This window comes from Botryllus schlosseri, chromosome 14, assembly GCF_051294905.1.
Source record: "Botryllus schlosseri isolate E-star chromosome 14, Bs_hap1, whole genome shotgun sequence".
Taxonomy (NCBI): Eukaryota; Metazoa; Chordata; class Ascidiacea; order Stolidobranchia; family Styelidae; genus Botryllus; species Botryllus schlosseri.
The window spans coordinates 4676389-4697766 of NC_137249.1; the positions used below are offsets into that span (position 1 = coordinate 4676389).

Here is a 21378-nt window from a genome sequence, read left to right on the forward strand (position 1 = left end):
TGGTGATACGACTGTGGATGTACAAAAATATTTTGGATTCTTTACTAGTTGCTGACGATTACCCCGTGCAAGTGTCAGCCTAAAATATTTGGGTATATTCCAATATGAATGCGTTATTCGTATTCAATTATGTATTGAAGTTCTGTACCATCAGTAAAAGTAAATTAAAATCTTTATGATAAAGCTATTACAATTCAGCAGGTTCAATAATGTCACAGCACTCAAAATGCAATATTTGAAGAAACTAAGTACCCGAAAGCCTCCTTCAGTTGTGGTCCTAACAGTTGACTCTATCTAATATGATTATCCTCTACCTAGTGACCAAGCAATGTCCACCTGCGCGTAAATGTAACACAAATCAGAAGACCACGACGAAGTTTGACGGTTGCTGTAATCAAGTTATGTGTAGCTGTAAGTGTAGTCATCCAGGAATGAGAAACATGTATCAACTTTAGTGGTCGTGTTACAGGTTTGGCCACTGGAATCGGGTCAAACAGTTTGCAGCCGATGGATTGCCGGGAACCGTTCAATCTACAAGCAAACTGTACCTACTTAGGCTTGAAGGTATGTTTTCAAAGTGATGCTTAGTAGCAGCTGGTCTATACCTTTGGATGTTGGTGCCTGTGCTTCTTTGGCAGATGCTGACAGCTTATTTTATCCTAAATCCTAACGTTATCAATATTTCTACAGGAGATCCATACCGATCGATTTCAGATTGAATTCAACATTGGTGCATGTGATGAGCTCTATCCGAATGGAAATTTCGATACTGGAAAATTTTGTGTGGATTATCTAAAATTGATTTACGAGAATCGAACTTACATAGTTTACGGACGTCCGTTAGAAAGGGTTTGTAGTGTTTATGTCCTTTATGTAACTTCTCATCTGACGGATGGACACCTTACTATCAACATCGATTGCATCGCAATCTGAGATTGAATGTATATCACTGTAGAGTGGACGTTCAATTTTCTCAGACGTGATCTCAAAATATTTTTAACACAAATGACTTTTCCCGTATAATCATTATTTTGTTGAACATATCTATAATTTACAATAATTACCATAAGTCATATGCCAAATTCAACTTGAACTAAAATGAAAAGGGGTAGCTGAGGATGATGTATGGAAGATCTCACATAAAGTACAAAAATTAAAGAATTATCAACTTGTCGGTAGATAGCAGTACTAGAGAGGTGTAATTTAAATTCTATTTTTCTTGCTTTGATATAGGTTGCATATTTTCAAATGGTTTTGACTATTTCATCTAAGTAACGTTGCAAATAATAATGTGACTATAACAAAACACAATGGTGCTAGTCCGTTAAATGTACTTCTGCGCAAGAGTTGATGATGTTTTAACAGCTATTTATTGATGGGAAAGTGAGCATGTTGGCTCCTGAATCGGATAATGGCGTGCAAACCAAGTGGGCGTACAACCATTCGGCAGAAGAGAGGGCCCGGTTTTTCACGTGCTATCAACTTGCGACTATGCGCTTTCCAAAGCTTGGACTCTTCGTATCGGTGTCGAAAGGCGTGTTTTCGGTGGAGTTGGACGTCACAAATGGCATGAGACGAACAACCGGCGTGTTTGGTTAGTTTGGCTGTATGAATATACCCGCACAATATATAATTAGTAGTTTGTTCATCTGTGGTATAAAATCACAATCTTTAGCTCCACATTACCAAACTAGCCTGTTTTACTCAAAGTAGTCATATTTGCTACCCAAGTTGAAGTAGAAATAACATTTACTTTAAGAGGAAGTAGATAATGAATGAATGAATCAATGATGACTTGGAAGTACACAAGTAGGTAATTTGGTTAAGGATCACAGTTAATCAGGAGTTCCGTAAACCGGGGTAACTTTGGACAATTTTCAACAATTCCGCTTTGTATCTTGGAAATGCTAGGGTGTAGGGGAGGCAAGTTTTGTGTTTTTCATGGGTCATGGAGCAAAGAATAGAATTGCTTAATCCAAAATCTTCATGTTCATAAATAAATACCTTATTTTCGTAAATTATCCGTGTCCAAAGTTACCCCTGCATGTGGGGTAACTTTGGACAATGTAGATTTTTGTATGCCTTTACACTCTATTATTTATGGAACCTCGTAAATGATGCTTATTTGGTAAGAGTTGATGAGAGCAGTGGCTAAAACTGAAAAAAAAATAGTATATGTCTGGCCTATTGCATGATTTTTACCTAATACCCCCCCTCCCCCCCCAAAAAAAAATTAGGTAGTTTATGAAGGGTAATGCCCCCTTATTCATCTCTTATCTCAATTTTCCCTCATGCTTTCGCCAATTGGGACTTATAAATAACATATGGGGATAAGGTGTATCCCACTGGCAGTGTCAGCAATCGACAGCAAACATTAAGCATGTTACCGTGATTTATTGCTGATTTCAAATATATTACTGTCCTTTAAAAGATACACTTTCCCTTTCTTATGTCCTCAGATGGATATATTTGTCATAATTTACGATATCCCATATTCAGCAGGCATATGTTTAGGAGTATGTGATAAGTTTTTGAAGTAGTTTACACCCGATTACAATCTCTCAGCTCATTGCGTACCCATTTTTTCATATTTTGGCAAACTCTTAATTTATTAACCTTCTCATTCCATTTTAAAAAGCCATTAGGCTGGTCATAAGGAATATAGTTGACGATACACTTTGACACAGACGAAGCAGCCACTTTCCAGAGCTTTAAATATCACATTTTCCACTGTCCAAAGTTACCCCGTTCTGATAAAATTTGACGGGGCAACTTTGGACATCACATTTTCTTGTACTGATCTAAGGGTGAGCCCACTGAGATTTTTGCCATGGATTAAGACTACTTAGAGGTATCTGCTGCCAAGTTTTGAATCTCTGAATCACATGCTATCTATGTTTGGATGTAAGAAGTTTAATGGCTATAAATTTTGATGAAATTGACCCCCGACATTAATTTATCAATGTTGGGTCAAGTTTAACTGGTAATGAAATGAATCCATCTTTTATTGAGACTACTTGTGGTACTGTTGCCTCATGAAAAAGAATTGGACATCCATCGGCAACCCTTTTTCATCAATAACCATTTAAATCTTTTACTTCTTAGTGTCAAAAGTTACCCTTAAGTCCAAAGTTACCCCGGTTTACGGTTTCTACTTTTGAATTTCCATCTTCGCGACTAACGCAAAATAACTGGTGACATTACGAATGGTGCAATTTTCAAAAAAGATTCAGTTACTGTGATACGAGAGCTATTTCACCAGGTTGTTACGACAATTTCACTGATAAAAGTAGTGCAGACATTCCAATGCTACTTTACACTTTACAAAATCCAGTAAAATGTAAGTAGTTTCGTCTAAACAACTAAAATAGAAGTGGACGTATAGTCTAATAATATAAACGCTTCGGTGAATAGTTGGAACTAGAATTCACTGGAAGAGCAGAAGTACTTTATCCCTGGCAATCTCTGAGTATTATATTATATTTACAGGTCATTGTGAGTGGTCCAACGTATCTGCAGACAGCTGCCCATTACCAGCGATGAATTTGTCCCATTTTGAAACTGAGGACGCTTGCCCGGCCCCTTGTGGAGAAGATAATTCCTGCTACGAGGATTATTGCAAAGACGCAAACAATTGTGTGCACAACTGCAGTTCATGCAAGAAAGTGGGAAGGACAAATCCTTGCGAGCAGTTATTTGATGCTGTGTTTTGTGAGTACTCTCTTATTAATTGCAATGTCAAGTTGATATTTCAATTTGAGAAAACCGATAGATATCTATTAAGATCTTCAGTTAAATCTGGGTATCCAATACTACCAAAATTTCCGTTACGCTGATGCGAGTGCTGATAACTTGAAAGTTAACAGTGAATGCTTACCGTCACGGGCATGCGCAGTGTATTCACGGGCAAAGGACATCCGTATAGAAATAATTCCGGCACTTAAAAATGATAAATCGCAAATTCAGTAGCTATTGATTTTATCAATTCTTTAGCAGAGGGCAGCTCTACGAAATATATAAGCAATTGTTCAAATCGTCTTATTTGTGTATTTATCCCAAACTGGCAATGTATATCAGTTCACTGTATATTTGAGATGTCTTATTATTTTATCTAATTGGTGATCATGAGCTCTTATTCAGCAAAGTGCTTTGAAGGAGAAAACGTTACTTCGATGGTGGCTCAGTGTGAGAGACGCCAATGCTTCACCGGCAGTTTATCAAGTTTGACGACGATTGACCATGAATGCAACGTCTGCACCAATCCGTTTGTGGCACAGAAAATCGATCAATGTCGCAGAGAGAAAGGAATATGCGCAAACTATTCTGAGGAATTTCGTTGTGAAAAGAGTAAACTTTTCAGAATTGTTTTAGACGTATCGATGTATCGACATACAGTCTGTCCTTAACCCGTGAAATGATTTACCTGCTTGACACAGAACCCGTGGATATATCGGGATATAGCTCTATATATCCCTGTCAGAACCACAGTGTATAAGCATCCAAAATCATGCTACACTGAGTATGCGTGTATGTATATGTGCCAAAGATTATACTGCTTTGAAGTTGTAACATTCTTCCCAACATATGCTTGCTAAGTCATTTTTCGCAGATGTGACAAGACGGACTTGTCCGAAAACACAATTATATCAGGAATGTGTCGACACCTGTAGAATAGAAGAATCTTGTGACAACCTGTATCCCGTAAGTTTCATCTCAGTGTATTTACTGCGTGGTGCTGCTTACACTCACTGTCTTTCAGACTTGCGGATCTGCTTTTGTGTCGGACTGTGCCTGTGCTGTTGGGTACGTTCTCAGAAATTCTTCGAGTGAAGATTGTGTCGAGAGGAAATGTATGTACGACGATTTATTTCAGGAATCCGTGTTTAGAAATATGATTTTGATGTTGCGATATTTTTGTCAACTCTGTTCACATACTGCGTGTATAGAGACATACAGCATTTCGGTATTTTCATTCATGCTCCTGCGTTACGCCCAATTTCACCTGTCATTGAACATTACTGTTCTGGTACCATATTGGTCAAGAATTATGTAATTCGTTGAATTGCTGTTGAATATAGGTAAGATGATGTTGGTGTAAATAATATAGGTAGAATGGAATCTTGAATTTGGAAAGCCACGATGATGTAAGCAATCTGCATCTGATGCCAAACATAACGCGCATTGAAGCATTTTGCAATCATAGTGATTTTTCCACGTTTCAGGCTGCACTCAATGCATGGACGATCCTTGTAGCGGCACTGCAGCAAATCGGCAGGCAAAAGTCACTGCTGTTGACGAATGTGGGTGTGCAATATTTGGGCCAGAGTGCGGTGAGTTGCATTTTCTTTTTCATTGCTTTTGACTGTGCACAATGTCCAGTTTTACTTCCAAATGATTGACACTTAGAGGGTGGACACGCACATGATCACTGGTAGCATCATTATATTTCATATTAGTTCATCATGATTTCAATTGAATGTACTGTGAATTATTATTTACTCAACTACTTGCCTTCAAGACACGGTATTTCTTTTCACTTGTGTTAACACATATATTTCGATGCCGTACTACGAATTGTAAATTACAAGTACAAATATAATTGTTTAAAGAAATTCTGTGATAAAATCAGCCTGCAATTGATCGAACAGTAATTATAGTACATATTAGCCTATTTTTGAAACAATGCCCTTCAAATTTCAATGTATTTTTACACGCATCCAAGGTTTAGCATAACCGAACCAATTGATGTTGCAGATTAGATACCGTATGCATGTTCAAATATTTTCAAGTTGAAATTATTCACAAAAGTAGAATTGTCTGAGAGTAATTGTGAGCACTGCATACACAAAACCAAGCATTTTTTCCGCCTCACTAAAGTAATTTTAGCAAAGAGCCACACGCCGTTGTATTTTTTCAACAGACTGCACTCCCGACTGCATACATCCAGACACCGGAGATCTGATATCGTCTAATGAAACCGTTTCGTCCACAACGAATCTGTGTCTCAAATACTACTGCCGTAACGACACCACACCAGGCGAATGCGGACGATACGACATTATCGACTTGTCCTCCACGTGTCCAGATCTGTCCAAAAAAGGTTGTGACGAATTCGGAAAAATCCCTGTCTATGATGAAAGAGAGTGCTGCGCTATCGGTTGTGAATGCCGTCCTTTCAATGCAAGTGTCGCATGCCAGTCGAGGTTTCATGTGTTAAAAAACACGACAGGAGAATGCCCTGTGCAGTATTGTGATTGCGAATGTACGAGTTTGAATGACAGCTGCGCATCCTATCCTGGATGTAAATCAAACGTGACAGAGTACGATGAGATATGCGGTTGTCCGACTAAATCTCAATGTGTCCGCGATGGCGATGCTTGTAACTCAAAAATAGATTGTGAAAAATGCCATGTGCCGGTTTATTCCAATGGAAATCATTCAGCTCCTTGCGATTCCCCTTGTGATGTGTTACAATGTAAGAAACGTGCTTGTGATAACGATGGTTTTGCTCAGCCAAGCTGTAATCATTACGAACGTGCGGTAGCCTATTTTGATTCGAATGATGAGGACTTTTGCTGTCCCATTGTAAGTTGCGCCTGCAAGTCAGAGGAGGATCTGCGGATTGTGTGTCCTATGTGGAATTACACTTGTTCGCAAAACTTTACGCGCATGAGAAATAACTCGCTCGGAGAATGTTGTCCGCAGTATGAATGCGTGTGTGATTATGAACACTGCCCGCAACCTGAGCCCTGCGAATACGGCAGACTACAACAATACCTCCCCGTTATTGTGTCAGGTGATCATAACAAAGTATGCTGCAACACCTCTGTTTGTACTTGCGCAGGAATATTGTGCGAATCAAAACCGACTTGTCCGAAATACAGAACCTTACACATTGATAATGATACAGACCCGTGTTGTACACAGTATGAGTGTGTTTGCGATCCAAATATGTTCCCTGATAACGTGACAGAGACTCCGTATTTTCCAAATAACGAGACAGGAATTTGCGACTCGGCACCGGGGATGGATTATATACCCATCAGCGATCCATCTGGATGTTTTGACATATGTAGCTGCTTGCCGACGATAGAAGCTGAAAGAAAATGCATTGATAACTTATATTGGAAAAAGCGCACCTGCAGACCGCCCATGAGATTGGTTTATTCTGATTCCCCGGAAAACGACACCGATTACACATGCTGTCAGAAGATAGACTGCGAGTGTGCAGGGTGCTATACCGATTATATGTCGAAGGAAGCTTTGGAAAATGTTGCAAAGGATTATGAAAAAGTTGTGATCAAGGAATACGATATGTGTTGTCCGGAGTATGAAATCGTTTGTGACAACACAGTCGACATGGAACGATTCTGTGAGGCGTACAACATCACCTGTCCGTACGGCTACAGTAGAGTCAGTAATGACGTGATGGAAAACTGCTGCGAAACGTATAGATGCGAATGCAATACATGCATCGTTAATGATACTCTGCACAATCCCGGGGATGAATGGTACACGGTAACTAATGGCGACTGTGAGAAAAAGGTATGCACGAAGAAACGCTCGGGAGATGGTTGCTATGGAGTTGAAGACACAATCTCGTATTGTATTTTTGAAGGAACATTCCTGTCCGTAGGCTCTCACAGATTACATCCCTCTGACAAATGTAAAACTGTCGTATGTAATTTGGTTTATGACAGAGACGCAGATGTCTGCCGGGAGGATATTGTAGTTACAAACAATTCGTGTCCGACTCCAATCGTGTGTCCAGGTGATCAGATTTCCACTCCTTACAGAGAGAAAGCTGATGATTGTTGCGATGAATACACTTGCGTATGCCCGCCTTGCGACCCAAGTTTTGTTACTGAAGAAGATATTCTTCTGGGATTAGGGCCGGATGAAGAAATAGTCGTGGAGAATATAACTCAGTGCTGTGCCAACTATTCCAAAAAATGTAAGGAAGACAATGTCGATTTCTGCAGACGATATGAAGTTGCTTGCCGTACTGGATATATATCAATGGGTAACGGTACAAAGATGGGCTGTTGCGAAATGCACCACTGCGTTTGTGATGCGTGCATTTATGATGGCAACATCTATGACCTTGGTGATCGTTGGTATGCAGTCGAAAACGGTACGTGTAGAAAACTATTTTGTACGAATGACACCAACTCAGCTGGTTGTTACTCGGTGATGTATGAGACTGCAGTCTGCCGTTATAAGGAAAGTGAAATATCAGTGGGAGCATTTATCGAAAATCAAGATAACAAATGTCAGTTTGTGAGATGCGACTGGAAATCTGACCTGTCTCAAGGATGCAATGTGGAACTGATATTTGAGGATAAACACTGCCCCGCACCACAGATATGTTCTCCTGACGAGGAATTAAACACGACGAAACAAAACAATGACGACTGTTGCGGTGTTAATAAGTGTGTATGTAAGGAATGCGATATCGAATATGTGGCTTATGAAGAATTGAAAGCGACATTGGGAGAGGATGAAAGAATCGTGACCGAATCTGATGCAAAGTGTTGTCAAAATTTCGCAAAGGAATGCCGGCCTCAAAATGAGATTGCCGCTATTTGCAAACGACACCACCCGTCATGCCCACCAGGATTCACATTAGAGAGAAATGATACCAAAATCGGATGTTGCGACGCTTACGATTGTGTGTGTAACGCCTGTATTCACGAAGGTAGAATTTTTGAAGCTGGCGATAAATGGGTGGAGCTCGATAACGGAACTTGTGTTTCACAAGTTTGTTCTTACGACAGAAATACAGACGGATGTTTTGCTGTTATAGATTATCGAGAACTATGTGAGATCCAAATTGACAATAGCACGCTGCAAATTCCGATTGGAACATTTGTGGACCATCCAAACATCTCATGCTCGTTTATCAAATGCGATTGGGTCGTAGACAACGGTACTTGCGTCGCGAATGTAAGTGTACAAGAGACTAGAAGAGCCAACCCTCCTACCTGTCTTCCGGGAAAATTGCTGAAATTTACCGAAATGGATGAAAATGATTGCTGTGGCACCTACGAATGTGTCTGTCCCGATTGTGGCGATGATTATATGACTAAAGAATCGCTGGAAAGAAATTTGACGGATGATCTCATGCTTTTGCCTCTTGCAAATACTGAATGCTGTACCGAATATGTGTCGGTATGCAAGCCAGCTGTTGCTATCCAAGAATATTGCTCTCACTACAATGAATCATGCGGTATTGGATATGTGTCAGTCAGAAGTGACTCTGACTTTGGATGTTGCCCTGCTTATCATTGCGTGTGCGATCCTGATACTTGTCCCACTATACCGAAATGCGAAATACCGAAAGTACCAGTGGCTTATCGTAACGAAGAATCGTGCTGTAGCACTTACGAATGTGAGTGTCCCATTGATCCAAATCAAGCTACTACATGCTCTGCCCCTTATGTTGCGATTGTGGTGAAAAATAATTCCTGCACTTCGATCTATTGTCAGTGTCCACCAGCTGAAGACTGTCCTAAAGAACCTACCATCAACTGCACGTCGTTGTCTGGGTGTAGAGCAGTGGCGTTGGAGACTGATGATTGTGGGTGTGTCACTCAAAGCGATTGTGTAGCGCAAATATGGCCTTGCGATCCAGAACCGGATTGTGGTGAATGCTTTGAGGCTGTGGTGCAATCAGAGTATGCTGTCGTAGGAAATTGCAGTACGAGTTGCAAGCAATATGTGTGCAGGCGCGTGTCGTGTCCGCCATCTCATAATGTTGAGCTGTGTCCGTGGAACGTATTATCACCGACAAAGACAGATGATGGATGTTGCACTGTGGACATGGCTGTTTGCGACAGAAAGCAATGTCCAAAAAGTTTTTGTTCTCCGGGGTATCGCAAAGGTCGTGTCGTTGGCTATCGGCACGAGGCCAATTGTCTAGTTCCTGACTGTTGCGAAGAGATAGAGTGTATTTGCGAAGTGTGTTTCCACGGCGAGGACATGTACAAACCAGGGGAGAGATGGTATGCGATAGATAATGGTGCTTGTGCTGCTTACAGGTGCAGTTACGATCAGTTGGAGAATGGATGCTATGTTATTGAAAGTGATATCGCTAATTGTTTGTATTCTTTCCCTGAATACGATGTTACTGTATCAGTTGGTGCGCATGTTGTCAATCCCACTGATCCGTGCAGTACGATTACCTGCGATTGGCAATATCCTGTCGTTGACGAATGCACTTTGACTATAGTGACCGTGAAAGATGTTTGTCCTCCACCACCTATTTGCGAATATGACAAAATAATAATTTCATCTGAAAAGGGAGATGCTTGTTGCCCGATTTATACTTGCGAATGTAAACCTTGTGGTGATGGTTACGTTTCCAAGTCTGAATGGCTGCGCGTCATCACCGATGAGCAAAAACTTATGGTCGACGCATCAGCGTTCTGCTGTCCCGAATACACTCCCGTATGTAAAGAGCCGCACGAATTACGTGGTTTGTGCGATGTACAATTTATTACTTGCACGCAGGGTTATGTACTGACGAAAAACGATACAAAAACAGGGTGTTGCGATCGGTATTATTGCAAATGTAACGTGTGTATGCACAAAGGATTTTATTACAATGTCGGCGATGTATTCAATGATGTAATCAATGGATCGTGTATGATTAACACTTGTACTTCAATTAGGAATGAGCTTGGCTGTTTCACTATCGAGCAGATGCAGCCTTTTTGTGATTTAAACCAAGACGGTAGCATTGTTAAAATTGTGCCAAACATGTACTATGATGATCTTAGCAAAGAATGCCACCATTTGTCTTGTAGAGACATTGCTGGTAATTGCACGTATGTGCTTGTTTCGGAGAAAAAGCGGTGCTACAGCGATGTGACTTGTCCAGAATTTATGGAGGTCAATGTGACTGTCGGTTCTGACAAATGTTGTCCCCAAGGCGAGTGTGTTTGTAAAAAATGTGATGACCAATATTACGCGAGTTTGGAACAGAAGATTGAACCATGGGAACAGCTTGCGCAAAGGCCGGTATCGGGTGACTTGAAAACGTACTGTTGTCCTGAATTCGAAGTGGTTTGTGCCGAAGACAGCATTTTAAGTCTGGTGTGCGAGGATTGGGATAAAAAGTGCCCGACTGCTTTCGAGCAAGTGAGGCGAGATGCTGGCCAATGCTGCCCGCAATATGAATGCGTGTGCGTCGAAAGCAAATGCCCTGCGTTTACGGAAGACAGAGTGATCCATGCCTGTCAAATCATAGTAAATAAGACTCTCGAGGAAAACCCGAGTCAAAACTGTTGCTTTGAGACTAAAATCGTGTGTAAGCCGACCGACGCTTGCTGCGACGACGTAGTCTGTAAATCTGACGAAATAGCATTTGCTGACGGCGCGCTAGATCCACTTACGGGATTTTGTTGTCCTAAGACAAGATGTGTGTGCGTTGAAAATTGTGGCGTAAGCTACAAGACCAAAGGGGAATTGGAGAAGGAATTGTTACCTGGCGAAATAGTACTGAATAGCACGCCCGACTTGCATTGCTGTCCTGTGTATGAAGTCTTTTGTAAATCCGAACCAGAACTTCGATCCGACTGTCTGAGATTTGAGAAGAACTGCACTGCAGGATATGTACGCCGATACAACGGTACTTACGGATGTTGCGACGTAGTGGAGTGCGTCTGCGATTCGTGTATTCAAGATGGATTCCTACACTCGGTAGGTGATGTTTGGACCAATCCAACTAATGTGTGCGTCACGTATCGTTGCGATTTAGAAAGGCAAAACGATGGATGCTACACGATACGCGAGACTCCTGCGCAGTGTTATTACGAAGGCCGTTTTTATCCGATTGGTGTTGAAATACCCACTGTGGACCCGTGTAAACGTTTGAAATGTGTCCAAGACACTGATAACAACACCCATTGCAGTCAAAAGTTGATCGAAAAAATGGTTACATGCCCGAGTGTGATTTGTGGCCCTTACAAAATCGCGAATTCGACCTCTATACCTGGTGAATGTTGTGGTAAAACGGAGTGTGTATGCAAACAGTGTGACAACGAAGTAAAGATATTGAAAAAATACCAAAGATTAGTGCCAGTTTCCGAACTGAACAATCCGAACCACGAGTGCTGTCCGAAATTTGAGATTGACTGTGCAGACGTCTCCGTCTTGATACGAGAGTGTCCTCAATTCAATGGGACCGACTGCGGCCCGTGGGAGGAGAATCACAGAACCAACCCTGACTTCGAGTGCTGTCCGGAGTACGAATGTAAGTGCCAGGAGTGTCCGCCATACCCAGCGGTGCCGGAACCGGGCGTGTGTCAGGAATATGCGAACATGACGCTGGAGGAGAATCCGATCCAGGAATGCTGCCCCAGAAGGAAATTGCGATGCGGTGAGACTAAAGCCTGCTGCGAGGTTAGTTGCGTGTATAGGTGGTCAGTAGTGAAGTACTTCTGCTTTTTTCGAAGAGCTCGAGTAGGTTTTGCCTGCTTGCTGTACCTCTTCGAGTGCTTATGGTTAGGGCTAGGTACAATCATTCGAATACTCAAATCTGAATCGAGTATTTAATTGTTGTCATTCGAGTCAAGTTAGTGTAGTTAGTGGCTACTGAAATTTTTTGCTCCTTGCCAGTAAGATTACAGTTTCGATAGTATTTTCCACTAGGGAAGCCTTGAAACCTCGCTTGGTAGTATCACAGCCTACAAAACATGTTATACAAAGCTACTCGGAGTATTCACTTTATGGAAATACCATATCAGCATTGTCACAAAGAGCAATAAAATCGGTATGGCCGAAAAATGCGAAATGATCTATAATGTGATGTAGAACTGGGATTGTATTATTTGAGGCAGTATGAAAGGTGAATTTTTTAACTTCACAAATCTTTCATACTTTTACGAAGTTATGTTGAGTGATACTCGACTCGATTCAGGATCGAATCACTCTGGTACTCGATTTTGCCCGACCCTAGTTAACGTTTCAGACTACTACCACTAGTACTTGAAATTATTTTAGCAAATTTTAGCAAACTATTATTTAGGGTTTGGAGTGCATTTGTATCTTTAGAGTTACGCCAATGATATCGAGTTGGGAAAAGTTTGTCTAGTCGTGAGATACTTTGACCGCCACTGAGTTACACCATACACATGCGTGTTTCTTTGTACGCGATTTGCGCTCGGTTTGAATCCGTCGTTAATTTTCAGCCGATTGCGTGTCTTCAATACCAAGAGATGTACGAGACTGGTGAGATGGATCCGGACAAAAATTATTGCTGTCCAAAGTGAGTGAATTGCGCTTCTTGCTACAAAAGCAGTTTCATTCACAAGACCAGGAATCACAAATATTTTTGTGTGTCTCCCTCTCTATTCTAAATCTTTCAAATTATACCGGAATGCAATTCAGCAGCCTGCAGTATACATGAAAAAAAAACATTTGTTGCACTAACAATTAATGCACGCTATGTTGTGCAGAAGTGGTCAGTAATGTAAATGGCCATATTTTTAGGTGACTCAGGTAGGCTTAGGCCTTCTTAGACTACTTGGATAGCGTCATAGTGAGCGTCACCGCTATCTATGCAGGCGGCCCGGGTAAAAGTCCCGCCGTCGGAGGTTATCCTGGGCTCGTCGTCCCCCATATCACTGTTGTTACGGCGATAAAAAGCCCAGTAAAAAAGACCCAATGAAGAAAGAGAGAAAGAAAAGAGCAAGGAATAGCGACGAAGAAAGATTGACACCGAAGAAGACTAGGATAGTGGATGTCAGTCTAGAGACCGCAAATGGTCTTTCGGCATACTCCAATCTGCTCATTACATCACTTTGTGCGTCTTGTATATCGCGTTGCACATTGTGTTGCACAAATTTATAGTGTAGTTAGTTGGATGTGCTTTTTAATTTATAAAGTAGCTACCTTCCGTCGTCTACTAGAAGTAGTACTACATTGTCTCGGCCAAGTCTACTTAAAATCACTTTTCAAATCTCCAATTTCTAAACTCACTTGAAGTAGTTCGGACATCACTACAGAGATACTTCCAGTCTGGTACCAACAAGGACTACTTTGCCCACCTGTAATGTTTTGGCATGGCTTTGAATACAACCGTTTTTCATTTAGATTATCCTGTCGATGCAAGGACGCAGCTACGCTGAACGCGATATGCCCGCACGCAAACGTAACCTGTCCGGCCCACGCAAATAAAATCAATATCGCCCCGATCAGCCCGGACCGGTGTTGTCCGAGCTACAAATGCGTGTGTCACAGCTGCACTTACGACGGTGCCGTTTTTCCGGTGAGATATCCGTCATTAATATTTATGTGTTGCCGTAGGAGACAGACAGATGAAGTTTCAGTAAAATGGGGATCTGTGATATGATCATTGCGTCATCAAGTCATCAAGCTGGTCACGTTATACAGTCATATATAGGTCTATATGTTATTTTTTTTGTAGTCAACACCACAGAACTATAGGTAAAAGTGGGAGATTTGGGAGTCGAGCTAGTATGATGACCTTTTTTTGGTCAACACCAGAAAAGCATCCATAAAAAGTGGGTGATTCGGGAGTCGAGTTGAAGTGATGACCTTTTTTTTAGTTAACACATCGATATTTCAACATCAGCTGTTTTGAATTTCGATTAACTAACTTTTGTAATTTCAGAAATTCTCGTCAATTCCCTACTCCAAAATATGGTAACCTTAATGTTATATATGATGTAAACAAGGGTAATGCAATATTGTATAACAATATATGTGAATATAATATGCATATCACATAAATTGGCATATTTACTGCTGTCCAGTGTCCATCAGACTAGATAAAACAACTGTTTATGTTAAAAGCAAAAAAGAGCAAGCAAGCAGTAACAAAATTGCACAGTTCTATTTTCATTAGCTGTTTTTTTATATTGATATTTGAAGTCATTAAACACCATGATTTTCATGCGTTGTTTAGATTGACGCTGTCTGGTGTGGGAGTTCAGATCATTGCACGGAAATGAAATGTGTCGCAGGCGCAGCTGGCGAATGTCCAGAGGTTGTTTCCTACCCGAAATACAGATGCGGTGATTTTAATGAGACCGCCTGTCTGATGGTAAGTTGGTGTTTGAAGAACGAGCTGGTCTGTCGGAATCGAGCTGGATTGTCTGCCAATGGTCTGTCGAGTTTAATGTGCTTACAAAGGTGGTCAGTGGCGAAGTATTTGTACTTTTTCCTAGTAGTCAAGCAGGTTTTGCTTACTTCCACTTCTACTTGCTGCTTAGACTTGGTAATGTAGGGATTTTGTAATGTAGAAATTAGTTCTGGGATGTGTCCCCATCTCTTTATGAGTGAAATTGTCATTGGCTGAGCGAAATACCACCTGTATGAAGGTAACTGAATATATTTTCGAAAATTGCAGGAATTTGTAGTGTAATTAGTCGCTTATGTGCACAGTGCAATTTCACTAACACTGACACTAACACTGTTGTTACACTAACACTGTTGCCCTACCTCGCCCAGACATTGCTTCATTGATCATTTGCTACCATCGTTTAATTTTTCTTCTATTTTATTTTTTTTAACTACCGTAACATTTTTTACAGCCAGACTGTTTAGAGTCAAGTGTACCTGTTTGATGCTGGTGTGATCAGACTAGATGACCTTCACGGTCTTATCGATCATTCCTATCTAATACCGAATACTGTGCATGCATATTTTCTGTACCACCACCACTGCCGTGTGTTATGCATTTTGGTTTGATGAAAATAAAGACTCTCTCTCTCTCTCGAAATTAGTCACATTCGATCACCTAAAAACAGGGTTGTAACCAAATCACACGGTTCCGAGTCACAAGTCAATCTCACTTTTATAGTTTTGACTCAAGTTCAGTCTGAGTCCAAGTCAGTGAGTAGAGGGTCGAGTCCGAGTCACAGTGTTGTGACTCGAGTCTGAGTCCAAGTCATTCTGGTCGCTGTTTAGTCTTCAGTTTTGACTTCAATCCGGTTCAACCCACTATTTTCAACGCTGCTTAAGTGATGTAGAAAGGCTCGCATTCCTAATATAGTAATTTACCTCAGTCTTAATAGTTTCTAGTCCTATTTTCCAAGTATCAGGACTGATAAACGAAATAACAATAATGTGGTGACTTAGCTATTCTTCAAAGTTACAATGAAATGTCTGAAATGCCGTCCTAGTCTCGAGTTGTATCACTTGGTTTGAGTCGTGCACGAGTACAAAAATTGACTCGAGTCAAGTCAAGTCACCAAAAAATCGTGACTCAAATCATTACAACCCTGCCCTTGCCATGTCTTGGAAATCGCTTCTTGTACTTTTAATTAAGTATAAATTTACAGCATTACATCTATATCTACTCAAGTATCAATGACTACTTTCACCACCTTTGTTGTTTATGTACGTAGTTGTTTGCATGTGATATCACAAGCACGAGGGCCTTGAAAATTAGGGGATTTCGAATATTCAGCCCCATTTTCTCGACCAAGGCTAGAGCAGACTTGGACAACTAGATCAGAGCGAAATGACAGTAATCTAATTCTAATCTAATTTGTTAAATGTTTCTATACTCCAATTAATCCATTATAATTCATTGCTTTCCTGAAAATGCCTCATTGTCCGCGGCATGTAGCAGCAAGCTAACAAGAATATCCCGCTCGCGCAGCGAAATCCAGTGGCTAGCCGCCGTCGCATTGATTACACCGTACGGTCATAGTAGTTATCGTGACGAATAATACCCATGCTAGCATAGTGGCTTGTAGTCTGCGAACAACCTTCTAGTTTCGATCACAAACAGAACAGTAGCTGAGAAAAAGAGCCATGCTTAAGAACTGTACAGTGCAAAACGTGCAAAGCTTGCTGTACGGACATTTTACGATCTCGCGCTTTTGAGAGTGATCTCTGATTTGATATGAACTGAACTAAACTCAATTTTGTTGCATTTCTGTCTCATTCGGAATTTCAGTCAATTTCCAGGATTTTGCAGACACAGTTATACAAGATTCTAATCTAATAAGCTACAGATATTTCAAGTAGTGACGTTGTTGTTTTATTCCACATGCGATATTTTGATACGTTTCGTTGAATTGAATATCAGTGTCATACAGACAAAACAATTTGTTTTAGAAAACTGTATTCTAATGACATTTTGTGTATCTTGTAGGCCGGTGGGGAAGTGATGTCTGACATGGAAAAAGAAGGCTGCTGTAACTACTGTGAGTTATGTTGGAAATGATTCCCTTTTATTGTATTGACCAATGTGTGGCTATACAATATAATTGATAACATCGGATCCACACGTACTTTTCCATTTCCGGCAACTTAATGCTCACGAATCATGAATGCTGACAGGGCCCATTGAATTCGTGAGATAAATGTTAAACACTTCTGAATATTGTGATTTCAGAAGTTGAATGTTATTTTGTAAATTTTGATTCTTGCTTTATAAACTTTCAAGTTGAATCTGTGTGCTTATTCCTCGTTATGACTCGATTAGCAACCTCTCCTGCCATACTAATCAATTGAGGGTTTAAGAGTCGGTATTTTGTATAATGATGGTATGTGTATAGTGTACACCACTACAAGTCTCACAATTCAAAAGCACATCACAAACATAATCATGAAAACTAACCTAACACTGCGATGTCACAATCCAGGTCGTCAATCTGGAGAATGCTTACTCACCGTTACTACGGAGTCCATGCAAAATGTGTCGATGAACGGGACCACTTGTCAAGCAGGCGATGTTAACGTGCCACGTTGCAATGGCACTTGTCCAACCGTATCAAGATATAATTTGTAAGTATTGTATTTTCGTTTGCGTCACATATTTCAAGGTAGACGTCAATCTATCAACATCCAATCTCTTGCACGTTAGAGGAACATTCCCACATTCAGTTTCAACTTTTTAAATAATATCATCAGTTCAAAAGGCCACAAGACAAAATTAAAAGGCAGGAGGAAGTCGAAATGAATTGAAATAGTCTTTTAATTAGACACGCCCTTGGCCTACAAAACGTAAATAAGAGGCCCGTGCAATTGTGGATTGTACTCTGAACTAAAAGTAACAGAAGACAACACAAAAAGGACAAACGTTGAAAATGAAGTACCATTTGACAGTGAGCGAAATATATATATCTTGTCCGGGTAATCGACAGCGCAGACTAATATTAGATCAGAAGAATCTGCTTGTATTTTGATTTGAATGCGACGGACATGCTCGACGACCGTCTGCCATTATCAGAGTGCCAAAAATTCCGTAAAACAATTCATGACAAAACCTCCAATTTCAATTATTAAGCTCAAGCTGAAGGCACACTGCAGTAGTTTTTTGTCATAATCATGTATGTATGTATGTATGTATGCATTAACGGTCACAACACGGTGGTGCTTATCGCTTTTTAGGCCTTGTGCTCCACGACACAGTTTTCATAAAGTTCATGGAGCTTTGCTTTTTGTATTCTCATGAACGTCTTTCAGTCACTCTAGCAGTCGATCCCATGCGTCCCAATCGTGGTTGTTACTGCCAGCTCACGTTACGTCTAGGCATATCCAATGGACTGCCATTGCAGTGAGGTCGACGATGAGGAGCCCAGATAAACACCCGACACATAGGAGTTGGTCAATAACGTGATGCGAAACCACTTCCATTGGTGTCGTGACGCTGGTGTTCAGGCAACTGCCCCACTCGGCTTCCCCATCACGTGTGAATGGTTTGTTTTTTTTAACACTAATGTTGATGCACAGTGCATATGGTGCACCAGTATTCTACTGTAAGTAGATTCTTGATTTTGTGACACACCGAAAATACGGGGTTCTTCGAGGGCTTTCTGCTTAGCGTAAGAGTCCGCCAGGCTACTAAAAGTTAAGAACCAATGGCATAAGCGGAATATTGTTTGGCAGCGAAACGGGTGACTTCGAAAGTTCCTGCAACTGCTGCCAGGCTTCCCGGCACGAACTCAAGTCCGTGACTCTGGCGTGTAGCGACGGCAGCAGCCGGTCACTGTCGTATCGCTTTATAACTGCGTGCGCTTGTGCCAGCACGGAATGCTTTGCCAAATCGCCGACTCCGCCGGACTAGCGGACGACATCGCTCAAAGACTTGCCAATATTATTATTTGTGTTTCATTTCTGTTTGTTTCATTGTATCTTGCCGATCGGACCTACGACCTCGAACCTGTCCCTGACCACGATTCTATGTGTTACTTTTCTATTTTTATTACGAACGCATGCAATAAAATCATAGCGGAAGCGAGACGCTGTATGACGCTACACAAGTTTTGCGTGATGTGTTTCGAACTGAGGACTAAGCCAGTATCTACAGTTCTACACAGTAAGCCAGTATCAGTGTCAATTTAGTTATAATGTTATCATTTCGAAAAAATACCACAAGACCGCGATACAATGATATAGTACAATACCCGAGCTACCTGCATATCCATGATATGCAATTTTAAACGTAAGAGCGATATTCGTTCGATTTGAATAGGTGGTTCTTAACCGGGGGTCCGTGAAGCATTTTCAGGGGGTCCGCGAAACCTCCAAATTTGAAAAAGGGTTGATAACATTTCTTTAATTAGAGAAATCGCGAGGCCGTTTTGCTTCGTTAATGCTAAACGTTCGGTTCTCACGTAAACAGAATGGCTATGAGATGATATATTGCACCGTGCAAACTCATTTTAATTGCCAATAGCCTAAACGCTTTACCGTTTAGAGATGTTTTGTTGGTATTTTAGAAAAAAAAATGTTCACAAAATTCCATTTCCTCCTTTGATATACATAGCCGCTATTCCAGAATAACTTGAAGATGAGCTGCTGGATAGAAATGATAAAGAAATGACCAGGCTGGTATATCTACATATAATAATATATCTTTTTCTCGATTTTGGTGCGATATATGTTGAGATCATACCCAAAGGTGTCGAAGGAAGCATTGCGCGTTATTACTGCATTCGACACCATCTTTGTGAAAATGGATTTTCGGCATTTGTTCATATTAAATCGACAGCGCGGATTTTCAAGACACGACCGTGTATTTCAAGAAATGCAGCTACAGAATTCGCTTTGAAATCATAAAAGTCTTCCCAATTTCTACATAAATATTATGATGTTTGTTTTTCAAGAAAATTCCTTTTATTGCAGTTCATCACTACCCTACAGTTTATAACTCCACAAGACAGATGATGGTAGCACGATAATTGAGCAAAATTTGTACTAAAACTTAAGGGGTCCGCGGCGGTCCGTGACGGTACAAAGGGGTCCGCGAAGACAAAAGGGTTGAGAGCCACTGATTTAAATCATATACAAGAGGGTTGGTTAGTATGAGCAAGTTTACGACAACGTAAGCTGTGTATAAGCTCAAATCACCGCGTTTGCGACCAACGTATTTGTAATAGGCTATAGCAATGAAGGCTCGGTAAGACGCACAAACATTTTGTCATTGTTTAGCAATCCGACCTGATACAAGATACGACTATTTACTCGACATCGATTTCTTGATGACTTGAAATTGACTCGTAAATTTTGCTTCGAGTCACGAGTCAATATGCATTTCTGAAGCGTCAAGTCAAGTCGTTTCTCCAAAGTGACTCGAGTCAAGTCAAGTCATACGGAAAAGGTGACTCGAGTCTACCCAACACTAGTTCCCACGCACTACAATCGCGGGAATTGGTGTTATGAAAAATCGTTGTGCATTCGTTAACTAATTTCGTGAAGCGCTAAGTAATGTCCAAATGTCCGGAATTTTGAAGGCTTGAAAAAAGCTCATAATTTTTTCGTAAGTGAACATGAACAAGATAGTGTTTTGGGCAGATTTATGAAATTTTTCTTCGCGCTGCGCGCGATTTAGTAGCACATATCTTCGTTTGGATATCGGGACCACCACCCTCTCAAAATATGCGATAAAAAAATGTAAAATAGCAATTATTTACAGAAATAAGTCTCATTGTAATCGCAATTACAAGGTAACGGTATATTCATAGAGTCCGTTGAGGCCGTTGGGATGCTTTATTAAAGGATAGTTTGCCTTTATTCTCGGGTTTACGAAGAGGTTGAACGTAATCAGCTTCGAAAATAGGCTGTTAGTATAAATCTGGGCAAATTTGCCGACCATTAATTAGTAATCAGCTGGGCAATGCCAAGTTGGAAATGGAGTCGCGACCATAAAAGGTTAGAAACCACCGGATGTGCAGTGCGCACAGGCATTAGGCTGATAAATAATCTTATCGGTGTGACATGATCATGACTTACAATTACGCTACTTGCATTTTCGAAGTCATCACCCTCCAACAGCTCGACCGCTAACTCTGATCATGTGGGCGGAGAGAGGATCAAAATTATATAATAATATATGCAAGAACCAATAATATTGACATAATTCCACAATACGCGAGGGAGATAGCGAAGTGGCGA

General features: G+C 40.8%; 1 protein-coding gene across 1 annotated transcript in view; it reads left to right on the forward strand.

Moving 5' to 3' along the window:
- The window catches only part of LOC145455736 (uncharacterized), a 61230-nt gene extending 41986 nt beyond the window's left edge, over nucleotides 1-19244 (forward strand). Inside the window, exons 73-88 of the mRNA XM_080333718.1 lie at nucleotides 319-411; nucleotides 470-564; nucleotides 691-849; nucleotides 1366-1594; nucleotides 3490-3711; nucleotides 4141-4347; nucleotides 4610-4701; nucleotides 4760-4850; nucleotides 5223-5330; nucleotides 5921-12405; nucleotides 13194-13270; nucleotides 14098-14272; nucleotides 14933-15070; nucleotides 17132-17183; nucleotides 17625-17766; nucleotides 18871-19244. Coding sequence (XP_080189844.1) covers nucleotides 319-411; nucleotides 470-564; nucleotides 691-849; nucleotides 1366-1594; nucleotides 3490-3711; nucleotides 4141-4347; nucleotides 4610-4701; nucleotides 4760-4850; nucleotides 5223-5330; nucleotides 5921-12405; nucleotides 13194-13270; nucleotides 14098-14272; nucleotides 14933-15070; nucleotides 17132-17183; nucleotides 17625-17766; nucleotides 18871-19048 — 8543 coding nt within the window. The 3' untranslated portion in view covers nucleotides 19049-19244. The remainder of the gene's footprint in view (nucleotides 1-318; nucleotides 412-469; nucleotides 565-690; nucleotides 850-1365; nucleotides 1595-3489; nucleotides 3712-4140; nucleotides 4348-4609; nucleotides 4702-4759; nucleotides 4851-5222; nucleotides 5331-5920; nucleotides 12406-13193; nucleotides 13271-14097; nucleotides 14273-14932; nucleotides 15071-17131; nucleotides 17184-17624; nucleotides 17767-18870) is intronic.
- The last annotated feature ends 2134 nt before the right edge of the window (nucleotides 19245-21378 follow it).